A 19,911-nucleotide genomic window follows, 5' to 3' on the forward strand; every position below is an offset into this window, starting at 1 on the left:
ATGGCGGATACAGATAAACTCAACATCGACAGCATCATCCAACGGCCGCTGAAAGTGAGAGGGTCCAAGCCTGGTAAGAATATGTAGCTACAGGAGAATGAAATCAGAGGACTGTGCTTAAAGTCTGGAGAGATCTTTCTCAGTCAGCCTATCCTACTAGAACTTGAAGCACCACTCAAAATCTGTGGTGATATCCATGGGCAATACTATGAGTTGCTTCGCCTTTTTGAGTATGGTGGTTTCCCGCCAGAAAGCAATTACCTGTTTCTTGGGGACTATGTGGGCAGGGGAAAGTCTCATTGGATACTATCTGCCTCTTACTGGCTTACAAAATCAAATATTCCGAGAATTTTTTCTTCTTAGAGGAAACCATGAATGTGCCAGCATCAATAGAATTTATGGATTTTATGATGAATGTAAAAGAAGATATAACATTAAACTATGGAAAACTTTCACAGACTGCTTTAACTGTTTACGGATAGCAGCCTTGGTGCATGAGAAAATATTCTGCTGTCATGGAGGTTTATCACCAGATCTTCAGTCTATGGAGCATATTCGGAGAATTATTCGACCAACTGATGTACCAGATCAAGGTCTTCCTTGTGATCTTTTGTGGTCTGATGCCAATAAAGGTGTCTTAGGCTGGGGTGAAAATGACAGAGGAGTGTTCACATTTGGTGCAGAAGTGGTTGCAAAATTTCTCCATAAGCATGATTTAGATCTTATATGTAGAGCCCATTCGGTGGTTGAAGATGGATATGAATTTTTTGCAAAGAGGCAGTTGGTCACTCTGTTTTCTGCACCCAATTATTGTGGAGAGTTTGACGATGCAGGTGCCATGATGAGTGTGGTTGAAACACTAATGTGTTCTTTTCAGATTTTAAAGCCTGCAGAGAAAAAAAAGCCGGATGCCACGAGACCCGTAACACCTCTGAGAGGTATGATCACAAAGCAAGCAAAGAAATAGATGTCATTTTGACACTCTCTGTTGGGACTTATAACATATAGTATATAACCTTCATTTTTAAAACTGTAATGTGTGTTGGTCAGCTTGTTCAAATAGTGTTTGTGACCCCGCCCTCTTCCATTTTTGACTTAATAAATGGTATTTGCTGGTTATAACAGCAAATGACTCTCCACTCCCAAGGAAAAATGTTTTGTTTTGTTTAGTTCTCTGTTCCTTTTGCAAACAACTTTAATGAAGGCGTTAAAGCTGTACACCCCAGGACAGTTTATCCTGTCTAAGGGGTGAGTGTACAACTGATATTTTTTAAATTCAGTACAGCCCATGAATAATGTAAATGTTCATTTTCTTTAGGATATAAAGAGGGCCCTAGGGTGTCCAATCTGTACCTGTTATTGTCATAAAATGCATACTATTGGGTAAAAAAAAAATCCTAGCTGGCTTCTTTGTAGAAATTGACATGCTGACCCTAAAATTCATATGAACACTAAAGGGATCCAGAATAGCCAAAACAATCTTGAAAAAGAATAGAGTTGAAAGAATAAAGTTCTTGAAAAAGAATATACTTCCCAATTTCAAAACTTACTACAAACCAACATAGTAACCAAGACCATGTATTACTGGCATAAGGATAGATTTATAGATCAATGGAATAGAATTAAGAATACAGAAATAAACTTTTATTTATGTTCAGTTGAGTTTCAGCAAGGGTGCCAAGACAATATGACAGGGAAAGGAATAGTCTTTTCAACAAATGGTGCTGGGACAACTGGATGACAACATGTAAAAGAATGAAGTTAGAATGGTACCTCACACCATGTATAAAAATTAATTCAAAATGGTTTAAAAAAACTAAATATAAGAGCTAAAACTATAAAACTCTTAGGAAAAAACATAGGGTCTTCCTGACCTTGTCTTAGACATGACACCACCAGTACAAGCAACAACAAAATAAATTGGACTTCATCAAAATTTAGAACTTTTGTGCATTAAAGTCTCAAGTGAGACACTTAAAGTGACTCAAGAGAGTCAAAAGACAACCCACAAAATAAGAGAAAATGTCTGCAAATCATATATCTGATTTTAAAAGTAATATCCAGAATATATAAAGAGCTACAACTCAAAAAACCCAATGCAAAAATGGGCAAAGGATTTGAACAGACTTTTCTCCAAACATGGACAAATAGTCAATAAGCACGTGAAAATATGCTCATCGCTAGCCTTTAGAGAAATGCAAATCAAAACCACGATGAGATATCACTTCACACCCATTATGGTGGCTATTACAAAAAAAGCAAAAAATAGCAAGTGTGGGAAGGATGTGGAAAAACTGGAACTCTGGTACATTGCTGGTGGGAACATAAAGTGGTGCAACTGTTGTGGTTTTGAAGGTTCCCCGAAAAGTTAAACATAGAATTACTTTTTTTTTTTTTTTTTGCCATGCTGCTGGGCTTGTGGGATCCAATTCTCCAACCAGGGACTGAACCCCGGCCTTTGGCAGGAGAGCATGGACTCCTAACCATTGGACCGCCAGGGAATTCCCTATAAAATTACAATATTGATCTAGCAATTTCACTCCTAGATACACATCCAAAAGAATTGAAAACATAGACAGATACTTGTACACCAATGTTCTTAGCAGCATAATTCACAATAGCCAAAAGGTAGAAACAATCAAAGTGTTCATCAACAGATGAATGGATTAACAAAATGTGGTATATACACACAATGGAATATTATTCAGCCTTAAAAAGGAATGAAGTGTTGATACATACTACAACATGGAAGAACAGTGCAAACATAAGTGAAATAAGCCAAACGCAAAAGGACAAATGATTACACTTACATGAGGCATTTAAAATAGACTAATTCATAGAGACAGAAAGTAGAATAGACTAGAGGTATTACCAGGGACTGGGTGGGGGCAAAATGGGGAGTTAGTTCTCAAATTTTCTGTTTGGAATGATGAACAATTTCTAAATGAGGGAGGTTATGAGTATGTGGGGGCGAGGAGTATATTGGAACTCTTTGTACTTTCAGCTCAATTTTGCTGTGAACCTAGAACTATTCTAAAAAATAAAGTCTATTTTGTTTTTAAAAAAAGTTCTGGAAATAGACTGTGGCAATAATTATACAATATTGTGAATGTACTTAATGCCACTTAATTGTATACTTAAAAATAGCTAAAATGGTAAATTTTATGTTATGTATTTTTTACTACAATAAAAAAAAGAACCAAAGAGAGAAGTTCTAGTAACTAGTTAAAGCTTTATTATCTAGCCATGTGATTTTTGAATTAAACATTGCTCCATGTTTAATAACAACTGTTTTGTTGTTATTCCTGTCTTCTCTGCTTCTCTCACAATCCATATTAGAAAATTCCGTCCCTCTGTCTTCAAAATATAACATGAATCTGGCCATGTCTTTACCTCCACCACAACCCACACCCTCCACCCCCATCACTTCTCCCCTGGATTCTGTGGTAGGACTACTAACTTCCCTACTTCCACGCTACACTCCCTCTACTGTAGGCACACTGTAGTCTATTCTCTGGACAGCAAGCAGGTCATATCACTCCCCTGTGCAAAGCCCTTCCATCATACTTTCATTTATTTAACATGCTAGACTGTTCTGGGACAGTGACAAAAATCCATGACCTCATGGAGCTTATACTTTAGTGAATTTAGAATATAATACAAAATTCTTAAGTGACCTACAAGTATGATCTGGTTCCAGCTTACCTCTCTGACTTCATTTTAGCCCATGGCCCTGTGGAGAGCATTTCTCTAAACAAGATTAGAATTCTGTTGGAAAGGAAGTAAGGGGTGAATGGTTGTTAAAAAATGTTCATACCTACATTAAAAAGTGCTTACCAAAGTCCCCTCCCCAGTGAGACAACCCAGGGCCTTATCTGGTTACTGTGTTCAGCTCCAAGACCAGAATTTTTGGCTAATATATATAGTCTTCCTCGTCAAGTTTGGATATGGCCCCTTGAGGCCTGGCAACCTAAAACTTAAGTTATCTATATCTAAGCTATCTTAAAAATGATGGAGAAGAAGAAATAGTATAACTACAGTGAAAGTCTCCCCTGGAAAGGGGAGAATGGATGAAAAAATAGTACACAGTTATCACTGATCCATAGCATACATTATACCAACTAGGCAGGAATACGGAAGACTCCCTCCCTGGGGGTGGAGTGAGTTTCTTGGCCAGCCAGTTGGGAACCTCCAAATTTGTTCTCTGTGGGAATCTTCCTTATTGCCACCATGGCCCCTGTTTTTTCCTGCTAGATAGATGGTCTTGCTTGTCCTTATTCTCCATGGCTATGCCAGAGGTGGGCATGGGGTAAATGCCTTTTCTGGAGATGGACTTACTCAACTTTAGCTGTGGTACAAGTTGGGAGCCTAGAAAGGCAATAGACTGCTAGGCTTAGGGATTCTTTGGCACTACAGTTTCTATGACAGCTCGGTAGCCTTTGGTTCAGTTCCTTCTGCTAGTTCCCACAGCCAAAGATTTTTTTCCTAGTCTCTGTAGCCAGAAGGATACAAAGCTCTGATGGGCTAACCTTGGGACCTACACGTACCACTGGAGCTAGGGGAGAATGTTGCTTCTCTCTTAATCCCATGAGTGTGTGTGTGGGGGGAGTTCCCCATTTTAAAATCAGGATGCTATTGCCACAGGAAGGGGAAATGGAGGCTAGGTGGCAAATAATGTACACTTAAAGACATGCTTTAGCTCAAGTGTTCTCCACCTCTATAGAGAAGACTGATGTTCACATTTGTGACACATTTCCATGGGTACACTCACAAAATAATGTCAGTCTCTGGTAGCTATCTATAAACCCCCCTTTCCTCTCCCAGAAAGCATATTGGAATGTACCTATATCAAAGTGATGTTATTACAGAGATAACCTTAATCTCCTCTAATTTTTAAATGTATCACTTGCAAATTTTGGCACTTTATTATTACTAACAAATTTCTTGTGACTTACCTTGTGTCACCTTGTTGTGACACAAGTGTGTCACAATTGTTATACATTTGTTGGGGGAAGGGTCTTATCTGTGGCATCCCAGTACTCCTGAGTTATGTCTTGTTTTGATCTCTTAGTAAAATTAACCTTCCTTCTTTGAGCACACATTGCCACATGACAGAGAGAGGCACCCAGGATAATGGGGGATGTCTACTGGAATCAAATATTTCCAGAATAATGCACCAAGCAGATAATCTATACAGAAAGTATTAGAAATACTGTATGTTTTCAGTTAAAACATTCCTATCTTTCCCAATGATTCAAGAATCCTATTTTCTTTCTTCAGAAAATGTAAACTAGATAATTAATTAATTTTCTAGTCTCCTATACTCTATTAAGGGTGTTCTTCATCTCACCTTTGTGTACTTCTTGGGCAAAAGGGTCAGTAACGAGCGAGCTATCTTAATTATAGAAATAATGTACGTTATTAAATTCCCAGCACAAAGTTAGTCACTTGGGTAAATTAACAGAGAGTAAAACTAGCATCAGAATCATCCTGAAATTCAGAGTCCTTTTCTTTAAGACCAAGTAAGATTGTTCCTCAAAGAAACTTGAGACAGCTAACTTTCAGGGTGCATAAGCCTGAGAGATGGTGACTTTAAAACCTGAAGAAGGGGGATTTCCCTGGTGGCACAGTGGTTAAGAATCTGCCTGCCAATGCAAGGGACACGTGTTCAAGCCCTGGCCCAGGAAGATCCTACATGCCGCAGAGTAACTAAGCCCATGAGCCACAACTACTGAGCCCGCATGCCACAACTACTGAAGCCCGCACGCCTAGAGCCCATGCTCCCAACAAGAGAAGCCACCGCAATGAGAAGCCCGCACACTGCAACAAAGAGTAGACCCCGTTCACCGTAACCAGAGAAAGCCCGTGCACAGCAACGAAGACCCAATGCAGCCAAAAATAATAATAAATAATAAAATAAATAAATTTAAAAAAACCTGGAGAAGGCACTAGGCTTCCTTATTCGGCTTTCATTTTCCTTTTCGACATCATTCAGGAAATGTTTCCTCATCTGTGATGGAAGGGAGGCAGCATTCTAGAGAAGATTAAGTACTGTACTATTGCAGATTTCCTCTCTTTTAAAAAAAAATATCTCTAGTTAAATTTGCAACAGCAAGTTTGCCCCATTTCAAAGGAAACTAATGTGCAAAAATCCAATTTACAGGTTTAGAATGTTGCAGAATGAGTTTTAATTTTATGAAAGGCACTAAGTGTACCTGAGGATAGACTATATAATGATGTGTTCCCCTAATGTTTTTAAATACTGTAGTATGATTGTTTACAGACTTTTATATACGAAGAGGAGAGCAAAAGAAGCAGAGAAACCTAAGGCTAAAAGCCTTAGAAGTCACGGCCGAATGGGTGATGAATCAGAAGTGAAGATAAAACATGTCGAAGATTATAATTAGAAAATTAATCCAATAAATATTTATTTGTTTTTGCCTAAACATGTATTAAACAGAACAATACAAAGATAAGTAAGAAAGGATCCTGTATTCTCAAGTCAGCTGGTGAGATGAAACTATCTTATGTGATACAAATAGAGAATAAGTTCAAAACTGCATGGTACAATTTGTTTCTTAAAAGTATATAGAGGGCTTCCCTGGTGGCGCAGTGGTTGAGAATCTGCCTGCCAATGCAGGGGACACGGGTTCGAGCCCTGGTCTGGGAAGATCCCACATGCCGCGGAGCAGCTGGGCCCGTGAGCCACAATTACTGAGCCTGCGCGTCTGGAGCCTGTGCTCCGCAACAAGAGAGGCCGCGATAGTGAGAGGCCCGCGCACCGCGATGAAGAGTGGCCCCCGCTTGCCACAACTAGAGAAAGCCCTCACACAGAAACGAAGACACAACGCAGCCATAAATAAATAAATTAAAAAAAAAAAAAAAAATGCCCTGATCATTTAAAAAAAAAAAAAAAAAAAAAAAAAGTATATAGAATATATGTGTATGTATAACTGAATCACTTTGCTGTACACCTGAAACTAACACAACACTGTAAATCAAATATACTCTAATATAAAATAAAAATTAAATTTAAAAAAAGTATATAGAAATGGAAGATGATGAGGTAGTCAGAGAAGACTGGGAAAGGCGATACTTGAAGTAGAACTTGCAAGGTAGAGAGGCCAAGGAATAGAGAGAGTCATTTCAGAAAGACACGAATGACCGTGCAATGTGGGGGCCCACGAAACCAGTTTGACTACAACAGAGGGTGAAAGTTTAAAAAAATCTACTCTATATTGAATAAAGTGCCTAAGGATGGGCCAGATTATGGGGAAATGTAGCAGGCAACAGAAAGCATTTGCAGAAAATAGCTTGATAAAATGTGGTGTTTTTTATTTTATTTATTTATTTTTGGCTGCGTTGGGTCTTCATTGCTGCGCAGGCTTTCTATAGTTGCTGCGAGCGGGGTCTACTCTTTGTTGCGGTGCATGGGCTTCTCATTGCATGGCTTCTCTTTGTTGCAGAGCACGGGCTCTAGGCGCGTGGGCTTCACTAGTTGTGGCACATGGGCTCAGTAGTTGTGGCGCACAGGCTTAGTTGCTCTGAGGCATGTGGGATCTTCCCGGACCAGGACTTGAACATGTGTCCCCTGAATTGGCAGGCGGATTCTTAACCACTGCGCCACCAGTGAAGTCCCTAAAAATGTGTTTTAAGAGAACAATTTGGCAGTGAGGTACAGGATGAGATTGCAAGGTAGATTGGATTGAAGGCTGTTGAAATAATTTAAATCTTGTCAGTAAATATTTATTGAGCGCCTACTAACTATATCATTGCATTCTATACTGTGGAGGATACAAAGAAGAGTAAGATATACATAACTTCTGTACTTAAGGGGCCAACAGGTAGATTTGTATGACAAAGACATAAATTAGGTAGAGAATTCAGAGGATGATTTTTCTGGTCTCAGAATCTTTGAGTTTGCCATAAGAGAGCCTCAAAGTACTGTAGAGGCTCAAAAAGAGACATTAAGCTGGGGATAAAGAAAGGTTTTTCTGAAAGAGGTATCTTTTGAGATGGGCCATGAAGGAGGAACAGGATTTCAAGAGGCAGCGATGAGGGAAGGAAATTCCAGACAGTGGGAAGCAAAATGATTCTGTTGCGAAAGTACTACTTTAAAACTGGGTTCAATCCCAGGTCAGCAACCAGTTGTGTCCTCTTGAACAAACTATACAGCCTCTCAGAACTTTAATTTCCCCTCTGTAAAATGAGGATAATAATTGTCCTACCTCACAGTGTTGTAAAGATTAAATAATAATATATGAAGAGTATAACACGCTTGCTGGCATATAATTGGTGCATCCAACAAATGTTAGCTAGGACTGTTATAATAATAAAGTGAGTAAAAAGTGCAGAGGATAATAAGCATAAATGTCTTGGAAACATGAAGAAAACTACCTGCTTTGAGTGTAAGATTTATGTGAGGATAGTTGTCTTGGTCTGTTTGGACTGCTATAACAAAATACCATAAACTGGGTGGCTTATAAATGACAGAAATTTATTTCTCACAGTTGTGGAGGCTGGGAAGTCTAAGATCAAGACACTGGCAGATTCAGTGTCTGGTGAGGCCCCCTTCCTGGTTCACAGATGCCTGTCTTTTCACTGTGTCCTCACATGATGGAAAGGCCAAGGGAGCTCTCTAGGCTGGAACTGTTCAACATAAGCCTGCAATGGGTTGTCATATTAGAAAGAAAAGAATCTATTAAAGAGCACTAATCTCATGCCAAACACAGAGACTCAGGACTCAGAAGCCAATTTGAATGTTTTCACTGACCAAAGATGGGACAATATGAATATCAATAAGGATAAAACTGCATTGAATTGAAGCACATAAAATTTGGTTAAATCCATGAATTCATAATGATACAAGAAAAACTCAATGGTTTTGCAATGTATGGACCTTATTTGGATCTCAGTTCAAACAAACCATTTTTTTAAATGTATAAGATAGGGAAATGTAAATACTGACATGTTTGAGGACTTTAAGAAATTATTGTTAATTTATTTTAGATGTAATAATGGTATTGGGGTTTTATTTATTTCAGAGTCTTTATCTTTTAGGGATACACACTGGAATATTTACATGTGAAAGAATCTGATATCTAGTACTTGGTTCAAAATAATCTGGGTAGTGGGAGGGTAAATAAAGCAAGACTGGCCACGTATTGATAATTGTTGAAACAGGATAATGGTCTCATGGGTGTTCATTTTGCTATTATTGCTCCCATTTACCATTGCAACAGAAAGAATAAAATACCTAGGAATAAACCTACCTAAGAAGACAAAAGACCTGTATGCAGAAAACTATAAGACACTGATGAAAGAAATTAAAGAAGATACAAACAGATGGACAGATATACCATGTTCTTGGATTGGAAGAATCAACATTGTGAAAATGACTATACTACCAAAGCAATCTACAGATTCAATGCAATCCCTGTCAAACTACCAATGGCACTTTTCACAGAACTAGAACAAAAAATTTTACAATCTGTATGGAAACACAAAAGACCCCGAATAGCCAAAGCAATCTTGAGAAAGAAAAACGGAGCTGGAGGAATCAGGCTCCCTGACTTCAGACTATACTACAAAGCCACAGTAATCAAGACAGTGTGGTACTGGCACAGAAACAGAAATATAGATCAATGGAACAGGATAGAAAACCCAGAGATAAACCCACGCACATATGGTCACCTTATCTTTGATAAAGGAGGCAAGAATATACAATGGAGAAAAGACAGCCTCTTTAACAGGTGGTGCTGGGAAAACTGGACAGCTACATGTAAAAGAATGAAATTAGAACACTCCCTAACACCATACACAAAAATAAACTCAAAATGGATTAAAGACCTAAATGTAAGGCCAGACACTATCAAACTCTTAGAGGAAGACATAGGCAGAACACTCTATGACATAAATCACAGCAAGATCCTTTTTGACTCACCTCCTAGAGAAATGGAAATAAAAACAAAAATAAACAAATGGGACCTCATGAAACTTAAAAGCTTTTGCACAGCAAAGGAAACCATAAACAAGACGAAAAGACAACCCTCAGAATGGGAGAAAGTATTTGCCAATGAATCAACTGACAAAGGATTAATCTCCAAAATATACAAGCAGATCATGGAGCTCAATATCAAAAAAAACAAACAACCCAATCAAAAAATTGGTGGAAGACCTAAATAGACATTTCTCCAAAGAAATATACAGATTGCCAACAAACACATGAAAAGATGCTCAACATCACTAATCATTAGAGATATGCAAATCAAAACCACAATGAGGTATCACCACACACCAGTCAGAATGGCCATCATCAAAAAATCTACAAATAATAAATGCTGGAGAGGGTATGGAGAAAAGGGAACCCTCTTGCACTGTTTGTGGGAATGTAAATTGATACAGCCACTATGGAGAACAGTATGCAGGTTCCTTAAAAAACTAAAAATAGAACTACCATATGACCCAACAATCCCACTACTGGGCATATACCCTGAGAAAACCATAATTCAAAAAGAGACATGTACCCCAATGTTCATTGCAGCACTATTTACAATAGCCAGGACATGGTACCAACCTAAATGTCCATTGACAGATGAATGGATAAAGAAGATGTGGCACATATATACAATGGAATATTACTCAGCCATAAAAAGAAACAAAATTGAGTTATCTGTAGTGAGGTGGATGGACCTAGAGTCTGTCATACAGAGTGAAGTAAGTCAGAAAGAGAAAAACAAATACCATATGCTAACACATATATATGGAATCTAAAAAAAAAAAGGCTCTGATGAACCTAGGGGCAGGACAGGAATAAAGACACAGACGTAGAGAATGGACTTGAGGACACGGGGAGGGGGAAGTGTAAGCTGGGACGAAGTGAGAGCGTGGCATGGACATATATACACTACCAAATGTAAAATAGCTAGCTAGTTGGAAGCAGCCGCAGAGCACCGGGAGATCAGCTCGGTGCTTTGTGACCACCTAGAGGGGTGGGAGGGAGATGCAAGAGGGAGGGGATATGGGGATATATGTATACATATAGCTGATTCACTTTGTTATATAGCAGAAGCTAACACAACATTGTAAAGCAATTATACTCCAATAAAGATGTTAAAAATTTTTTTTCCATAATAAAAATCTTTTTTTAAAAAAAGCTAGATGGGGGACTTCCCTGGTGGTCCAGTGGGTAAGGCTCTGTGCTCCCAATGCAGGGGGCCTGGGTTCAATCCCTGGTCGGGGAACTAGATCCCGCATGCATGCCACAACTTAGTTCACATGTTGCAACTAAGAGTCCGCATGCCTCAACTAAGAGTCCACATGCCGCAATGAAGATCCTGGGCGCCGCAACTAAGACCCAGTGCAGCCAAAATAAATAAATAAATAAATAAATAAATAAAAATCTTTTAAAAAATAAATAAATAAATAAAAATAGAAAAGCTAGATGGCCACAAACATGAAAATGTCTGCTACAGGTAAGAATATTCAACATTGTAATGATACTGAGTCTCCACAAATTCATCTATGTGTGTGTGTATTAAACTTTATTTATAATACATATAGTAATTTAATATAAATATATCAATTTAAATAAAAACTCTGACAGAATTTTTCAAGAAGCTTGATAAACTGATTTTTAAAACTCATATGGAAAAGTTAACAGGCACAAAATGTTAAGACAACTTTGAAAAAGAAGAACAAACATAGGAGTGACAGGGGTGACTTACCCTATTAGACATCGAGACATATTCAAAGCTATTTTAATTAAAACTGTGTGGTATTGAAGGGGCAATAGATAAAAAAAAACAGATCAGTGGACTCAGAAACTGACCCATGTATAAATGGAAATTCTCATCCGGGTGAGAATTAGACAACAGTAGATCATGGATGAGTTGTGTTAAAAAGAATAAGGTGGTTTTTCCTAGTAAATCATGGAGGAAGCTGGGATTTCAGGAACTTAATCCTAATCTCTTCATAGCTAAAGTTTTCCATCTGAAAATTGTTGTTTCTAGGTAAAGTGAATAATCAAAATGATGAAAAATTAAAGGGTAAACGTGTACTGGTGTTATTTTGCTGCGTTTTTTCTACTGATCTCCTCTACTGGGGGCTCTTTTTGATGGTTTACTGCACCCGCTTTATCTCCAAAACTGCAGCGAGAGAGCCAGAGGTAGCAAATCTAGTTAGATTTTAAATGAAACTGAAATGAAAGTTCACTTCCTCTTTGTGGATACCTCATGTGACAAGTTCCAATTTCTTTTTAAAGTCACTTTAACTGAAGTCTCTTTGCTGCCTTTGAAATCTTTGGAGAGAGCCCACCATCAAGCATTCTTAGTATGGGAGCACCTGCTGGTTCTATCACGTATGTACTGTCTGTTCTTTTTCTCCTACTTGGTCCTTAAATCCTTCATTTGTGTTTTTAGCTTGCTCTGCCTGCCAGGTTTTACATCGCTTGTTGCAGGAAGTAAACTAAAAAATCATTGTTGCTCAATTTGCCTCTTCTGTTTTTGACTAAAAAGAGTCTATTTTTGAAAAGTTGATGTCTGCTTAAACATCTAAAGCCTGAGGCGGACACATAGCTTTCTTTGGAATATAATTTGAAGATATACATGGTTAAAAATCCAGCTGTTTTGAATGAAAAAGAAGTGGAAAGGAAAGTAGAATTCAGTTTGAGGGAGTTAGTCACTGAATTTCTGTTAAAGTCTCTTTGTATTAAATATAGAAGTGGTGTTTTCAAAAGCAGCTAACCTCTTCTTTTGAAATAGATATTTTGATTTTTAGGGGAAAAAAGAGGTTAAAAGGTAAAAATGATCCAAGGATGGGAAAGCAATACACAGGAGTTGTCTTTTAACTATCTCTGAAGGTTGTGGATAGACCAGTTAAGAGGAGCTCGTGTATTCAAAAATTATGAAGATAAATTGATTTTTCAAAGGTATGCCTTCTTCTTAAGGATTTTTTTTTTTTTTCTGGAAAGGAGGAAAGAGGATTTCCCTTGGTTAGATTTGTTGTCAAATCCTGTAAAGTGCCTGCTTCCTCATCTCCACATCCCCCCAAACTTACATGTAAATCTGGCTTACAGATATCAGGAAACTTTTTGAAAATCACTTTTACAGTGCTACTAAGAATTGGAGGGCTTCCCTGGTGGCGCAGTGGATAAGAATCCGTCTGCCAATACAGAGGACACGGGTTCGAGCCCTGGCCTGGGAAGATCCCACATGCGGCAGAGCAACTAATAAGCCTGTGCGCCACAACTACTGCAGCCTGCGAGCCTAGAGCCCGTGCTCCGCAACAAGAGAAGCCACCGCAATGAGAAGCCCGCGCGCCACAACCAAGAGTAGCCCCTGCTCAACGCAACTAAAGAAAGCCCATCTGCAGCAATGAAGACCCAACGCAGCCAAAAATAAATAAATACATAAATTAAAAAAAAAAAAAAAAGAATTGGAAGTGGTATTTCAGACAAAAATCTGCAGTTACTCCCTGTCACTATATAATCCAGAAAGTTTCCTGCATAATTCTGCTTTGTAATATTCTGTCCCTTTGACAGACTCTGCATTCCAACTTTTTGTTGTTAAAAAAATATGGTCACAATAGATGCAGCTAACAGCTACTCTTCCTATGTTACCTTTCCTTTAACAGAATGAAATGGCTGGTGTGGGTGCTCCTGTTGTGCTCCTCTGTGATGGCACAACAGCACAGAGACTCCACTCTGGATCATCACTGGAATCTCTGGAAGAAAACCTATGGGAAACAATACAAGGAACAGGTAGATGGGCTGCCACTTGAGCAATTTGCTTTTACTCAAGTACCCTACATATTGTGACAAGCAGTGTTTTCAATAAATTTAACACGCTCCTCTCTTGCCAGATTCTGTTCTTGGTACTAGAGATACATCAGGAAACAAAATAAAGTTCCTGTTTTTTTTTTTTAAATAAATTTATTTATTTTAGGCTGCGTTGGGTCTTTGTTGCTGTGCACGGGCTTTCTCTAGTTGTGGCGAGCGGGGGCTACTCTTCGTTGCAGTGCGTGGGCTTCTCATTGCGGTGGCTTCTCTTGTTGCGGAGCACGGCTTCTAGGCACGCGGGCTTCAGTAGTTGTGGCATGTGGGGTCAGTAGTTGTGGCTCACGGGCTCTAGAGCTCAGGCTCAGTAGTTGTGGCACACGGGCTTAGTTGCTCCGCAGCATGTGGGATCTCCCTGGACCAGAGCTCGAACCCGTAACCCCTGCATTGGCAGGCAGATCCTTAACCACTGTGCCACCAGGGAAGTCCCAAAGTTCCTGTTTTTATGGAGCTTATATCCTAAAAGGAGAGACAGGAAAGAAGTAGAGAAAAGTAAAGCAAGGCATGGGGGGGTTGGAAGGGTCCTGTGTGATGGCTGTGAGGGGTTGGGAGTGATTATTTTATACATATGATAGAATGGTCAGGGAAGGCTTCACATATAAGGTGACATTTGAGCAGAGAATGGATAGAAGCCAGGGAGCAAGCAAAGTAGAAAACTGGAGTGAAAGTCCCAGGCCAAGAGGGAAGGAGTGCATGTTTGAGGAACAAAAAAGGCCTCTTTCAGTCCCTGGCATAGAGAAGCACTGGCAGATATTATTTCTTGACTCTCACTTCCCAGTTTGTACTTTTATTTTTATTTCAAAACATACTTCTTGATTGATTTTAAGATTTTAACCCTGGTGCTTCAAATAACTGATTTTAACCCTGGTGCTTCAAATAACTAAGTCCTATAACTGTATAATATTTCTGAGTTTGTAAGCAAGGATTATATATTTACTTATCTGATGTATGGTTTTTGTATAAAAATGCTCTGAGTTGTTTTCTTAGTAGTGATGAATTTCACCCTCACCCACTCCCCTTTAGGACCAGACCTCTAATTTCAACATTAACTAGAGTTAGATGTGCAGTTAGCACCACTCTTTGGTTAAATGAATATTATCTCACTTTTTAATGATTCTAGTCCATCAGGAGGCATGAAAATGACTTTTGATTAGTATCCTACCATTAAAATGTATCTCAAAGTTCTCTTCTTTTTTTTCTTTCCTATACTTCATTAGATTTATTTTTTTCTTTATTTCATTTTTTCCCTCTAGTGGTTTGGAAGTATATCTGTGCATGTCCATTACTGGGGTAACAGTAAAATCTTGCTCCAAGACAGAGGGACTGCATCCAGACTTACTACCTTGAACCAGGGCCTAGGCCTGGGTTCTAATACTCAATGAAATGAGGCAGAAAAGAGTTATTGCTGACTGCTCATTGGGCTACGGCTTGTCGTAAACTCCAGCCTTGGGGGTGGAGGTGAGGGTCAGCGATTCTAGGAGGCACCATGTACGTTGCATTCTATGTAAATGAAGCTCCTGGAGGGCAACAAAATCAACAGTCTGAATATGAATTCACTCTGGATAAAATTAGGATAATAGGACCAAAATTATTCTTAAAACTATGTATAATGGAATAACATCTGCATGAATGAACAAGAAATTGTGAAATGTATTAGAAATCCAATTAGAAATCTCAGAAATGAAAAAATATAGTCATTGAAATAAGAACTCAATAAAAGGGATAAACTCCAGACTAGAAAGAGCTGGATAGAATCAGCAGTCTGAAAGATAGTACTGAGGCATTCATCAAGAAGGCAGCACACAAAAATAAAAAGGAGAAACTGAAAATGCAGGTAAAGAGATGAAAGAGAGTTTGTGGCTCCATCTGATGGAATCGTGTAGAAGCAATATTTGAAGAGATACTGGTTGAGAATTTTCCATATATGAAAAAAAATGTTCCTGAGTCCTCCAGTCAAAAGTGCTTTCCAATTAAAAGTACCCAGGAGAGGAAAATAAAGAAACCCACACCCACAAACATGTAATGAAGCTGCAAAACATCAAAGAGAAAGAAAATCACAAAAGTTACCAAAGTTAAAAACATTACAACAATTAGATTGACAACAGACCTCTAATCTGCAATAATAGATATCAGAAGACAATGGAGAAATATCTTCAAATAACTGAATAAAAAGAGCTAGAAATTTATAATCAGCTAAACTATTTTTCAAGAGTGAGGGTAAAAAAGAAAATATTTTTAAAAGGCCTATAATGATTAAGTGAGTTTACCACTTGCAAAGGATATACTTCAACAAACTGCAATTTCTAAAAAAAACTTTTTAGCAAATTGAGGAAGTTCATTGTGTATATCTAAAATGATATTAATCACCATCAGAGCAATTAAGAGGAAGAGTTAAGATTAGGGTGCAATTTTACCAGTTATATTGGATATATTCATTTATTTGCATGCTCCCAAACAGATCCACACTTAATAGGATGCTTCATAATATGTTTATTTTCATTATTGAACACATTTTTGAAGGATTCAGTATAACTATGTTCTTTTTCCTTATATTTTAGAATGAGGAAGTAGCACGGCGTCTCATCTGGGAAAAGAATCTAAAAACTGTGACGCTTCACAATCTGGAGCATTCAATGGGAATGCATTCATATGATCTAGGCATGAACCACCTGGGAGACATGGTAGGTAAATTATAAATAATCCTATTTTCATCTCTGGGTAAACAGGATTTCTGTCTCCCCAAAGGCAATTTGAAGGTAAACAACAAAGGAGTGTTTTCTGTATGTGTATAAAATTAGAAAACAGAATTTAAGGACATAAGAATTTGTACAGATTCCTTCTTTGGTCCTACTGTGACCACTTTCCTTAACAAATCCCTTCTTTAAAGGAGTAGACCACTGTTACTTTTATTTTTATTAATTCTAGAAAGCATTGCCTAAAGGCTACTCAAAATATTTTAGAATAAGTTACCATAGTTATGTAAGTCTAAATTGATAATTTAATATGGTCCACCTGCTTTCTTAATGGGGGAGTGTGGGTATTTAATATCACAAATAATCTCCCATTAGTTATTAGATTCTGTTCTACCCTACAAGACTTTTTCACTGTGGCCAAAATTAAGAATCATAGTACCCCTTGGAAGGGAACACCCTAAGTAGATTAAATGCAGGAATCTCTTTTATAATTCTTTCTCACAAGGAAAACCAGTTTAGTCCACTTTTTAGACAACCCTTTTATAAAATTCTGCCTTGCTTTGAACCAAAAATCTGCCTCTCTGTAACCTAGTTTTTATCATTTTCTTCTCCTCCTTCCCAATGCCTAACTGGGATGCTAATGGCAAAGTGTAAGACTAAAGAGACCCAGATAATTCACCTACCAGATAGTTACCTATGTTAGTCACAGCTACCACTTGTTTCTCTCAGTTGTTAAATATATTCACAGTTACGGTTATCAGGATATTGAAAAGAAGGGTATAAGTGAAAGGAGCTATGTATATATCTTTGTAGACCAGTGAAGAAGTGATATCTTTGATGAGTTGCCTGAGAGTTCCCAGCCAATGGCAGAGAAATGTCACTTACAAGTCAAACCCTAATCAGAAATTGCCTGATTCTCTGGACTGGAGAGAGAAGGGGTGTGTTACTGAAGTGAAATACCAGGTGAGTATTGTCATCCCAGGCCTCTGTACCCCAGATCGAGATCTCTCTTCCTTAAATACTGAGTCTAGCTACGTAATCTGGCAGTGAATCTCATAGTCCCTTAGGTTCCTTTCTAAGTATGTTTGCTATTCTTGTCTTCCCAACTACATTGTGAGCTCCTGAAGGGCCAGGACCACATATGATACTTTTTGTATTCCCCACAGTGCTGAGAACATCAAAGGTTACAGCCATCAATATTAGACTAAGCAAAAAACTGTGAATTAAGCAAATAGGTCTTTAAGACAGACCTTTGGTGTTCATGCTATCCATCAACTGCACTGGACCCTCCACCAAGCCAATTACTTGAGAAACAGTATCATGTGTGTGAGAGAATTTCAATCAGGAAGTTTATTCCTCCATCTCACTTATGAATTTCAGGGTTGAAGGAGAGGACAAACTAGAGCTAAGAGTGGCCTGTAAATTGTAGTGGTCAAGTTAATTCATGACTAGGCTTACGTTGTTAGAATAAGAAATATGGACTTTATAAATGTGTTCCTATGTTTTTGTATTTCCTTTAATTTGCTTGTAAAAAAAAAAAAAGAAAGAAAGCTACAAAATCCTAAATTAGTTAGGGATAACTTAGGATAAAACACATGTATCACCTTAGAGGTCAGGATAAGGGAAAAGGATCAGTGTCCTGAGCAGCTGCCCCAGCTTGTGACCAAAGAAGAAAAGAAAAATTAAGAAGTGAATGATACTGCTAATCTCTCATTCTTTTCCACCTAGATATTTTTCTTTCAACTAGTTTTGGGTTTCTTACTGGAGCTTCCCTAAAACAAAAGTATAAGAAGACCCAATAAACTACATATCTAAGTGTTAACTATAAATAATTTAATGAGATCCTTTCTCTGGGTGCTTGCATTTTAGGGGGTGATTTTGCTTTGACCAAAAGCAAATTGAATTTGCTTCCTTACACTAGAGAGCAGAGTGGGATGAGGTGGAGAGAGAGAGAACAATTATGATGTGGCTTAGAACACTCTGCACCTTTTTAAACTAAAGCAACTTTGTGTTTTTCTGTTTATTTATGCTTCCCTGTAAAATATCTTATGACCAAAAGAATTCTATAGCTAAAACTGTCTGAAAAATGCTAACCTTATGTTTCAGGCATTATTTGGCAGGAGGAAGAGTATTTTAGGTCAAGGGAATCATCCCAGTTCCTCTCAAAAATCACTTTACTATTAGCATTTATCTCCCTTACTATGGGGTAAAAATAGCTGGGATTTGGTACATGCTCAGTAAGTACTGTTTCTTAATATATTTGAATATGGCAATTATGCTCTGAGCTCAGCCATTCGTAAATATTTATTAAGGTCAGACCTTGCCCAGAGAACAATCAAGTATTTAGTCTTCATTGCCATGGCCTAAGGGAAGAGGAAACTGTAGTGGGGGGAGCTCTTCCTGGAACTGCTGAAAGTGCTGACATGTTGAGAGTTGCCCAGTTTGTGTTATGGAAGTCATCCTTACTGACTCTGTGATTGCCCTTGTGACTTTGTCTCTGTTTTAGGGCTCCTGTGGTGCTTGTTGGGCTTTCAGTGCTGTGGGAGCCCTGGAAGCACAAGTGAAGCTGAAAACAGGAAAGCTGGTGTCTCTGAGCGCACAGAACCTGGTGGATTGCTCAACTGAAAAATATGGGAATAAAGGCTGTAATGGTGGCTTCATGACAGAGGCTTTCCAATATATCATTGATAACAACGGCATCGATTCAGAAGCTTCCTATCCCTACAAAGCCATGGTGTGCCACAAGCAAACTTTTTGTGCTGCCCCTTGACCTCATGCTATCCCTCCAACTCACTCTACTAAACTTATCACCAAGCCAATTGCTTGAGAAGCAGTGCTGCTTGGTGTGTGTGTGTGTGTGTGTGTGTGTGTGTGTGTGTGTGTGTGTATGAGAGAGAGAGAGAGAGAGAGAGAGAGAGAGAATGAACCTCCATCAAGAAATCTTAAATTCTCAAGAGTTCTCTTTCTTATGCAGCAGCCTACTTAATTTATCAGTGGCACAATGATTTTTAAACAAGCAAGCAGAGTTCATGATTAAAAATAGATTTTCAGGGACTTCCATGGTCCAGTGGTTGAGAATCTTCCTGCCAATGCAGGGTACATGGGTTCGAGCCCTGGTCCAGGAAGATCCCACATGCCGCGGAGCAACTAAGCCCGTGCACCACAACTACTGAGCCTATGCTCTGGAGCCTGCGAGCCACAACTACTGAGCCTGCATGCCACAACTACTGAAGCCCATGCTCCTAGAGCCCATGCTCTGCAACAAGAGAAGCCACCGCAATGAGAAGCCCATGCACTGCAACAAAGAGTAGCCCCCGCTCGCCGCAACTAGAGAAAGCCCACGTGCAGCAATGAAGACCCAACGCAGCCAAAAAAAATAATAAT

General features: G+C 38.6%; 1 protein-coding gene and 1 pseudogene across 1 annotated transcript in view; both read left to right on the forward strand.

Moving 5' to 3' along the window:
• On the forward strand, positions 1–967 carry LOC133088207 (serine/threonine-protein phosphatase PP1-gamma catalytic subunit-like; annotated as a pseudogene).
• Positions 968–12,279: 11,312 nt separating this feature from the next.
• Positions 12,280–19,911, forward strand: part of CTSS (cathepsin S) — a 28,997-nt gene continuing 21,365 nt past the window's right edge. Inside the window, exons 1-5 of the mRNA XM_061186042.1 lie at positions 12,280–12,358; positions 13,633–13,759; positions 16,393–16,515; positions 17,341–17,490; positions 19,034–19,261. Of these exons, the coding sequence (XP_061042025.1) occupies positions 12,333–12,358; positions 13,633–13,759; positions 16,393–16,515; positions 17,341–17,490; positions 19,034–19,261 (654 nt within the window). The 5' untranslated portion in view covers positions 12,280–12,332. The remainder of the gene's footprint in view (positions 12,359–13,632; positions 13,760–16,392; positions 16,516–17,340; positions 17,491–19,033; positions 19,262–19,911) is intronic.

The sequence above is a fragment of the Eubalaena glacialis genome, chromosome 3 (genome assembly GCF_028564815.1).
Source record: "Eubalaena glacialis isolate mEubGla1 chromosome 3, mEubGla1.1.hap2.+ XY, whole genome shotgun sequence".
NCBI lineage: Eukaryota > Metazoa > Chordata > Mammalia > Artiodactyla > Balaenidae > Eubalaena > Eubalaena glacialis.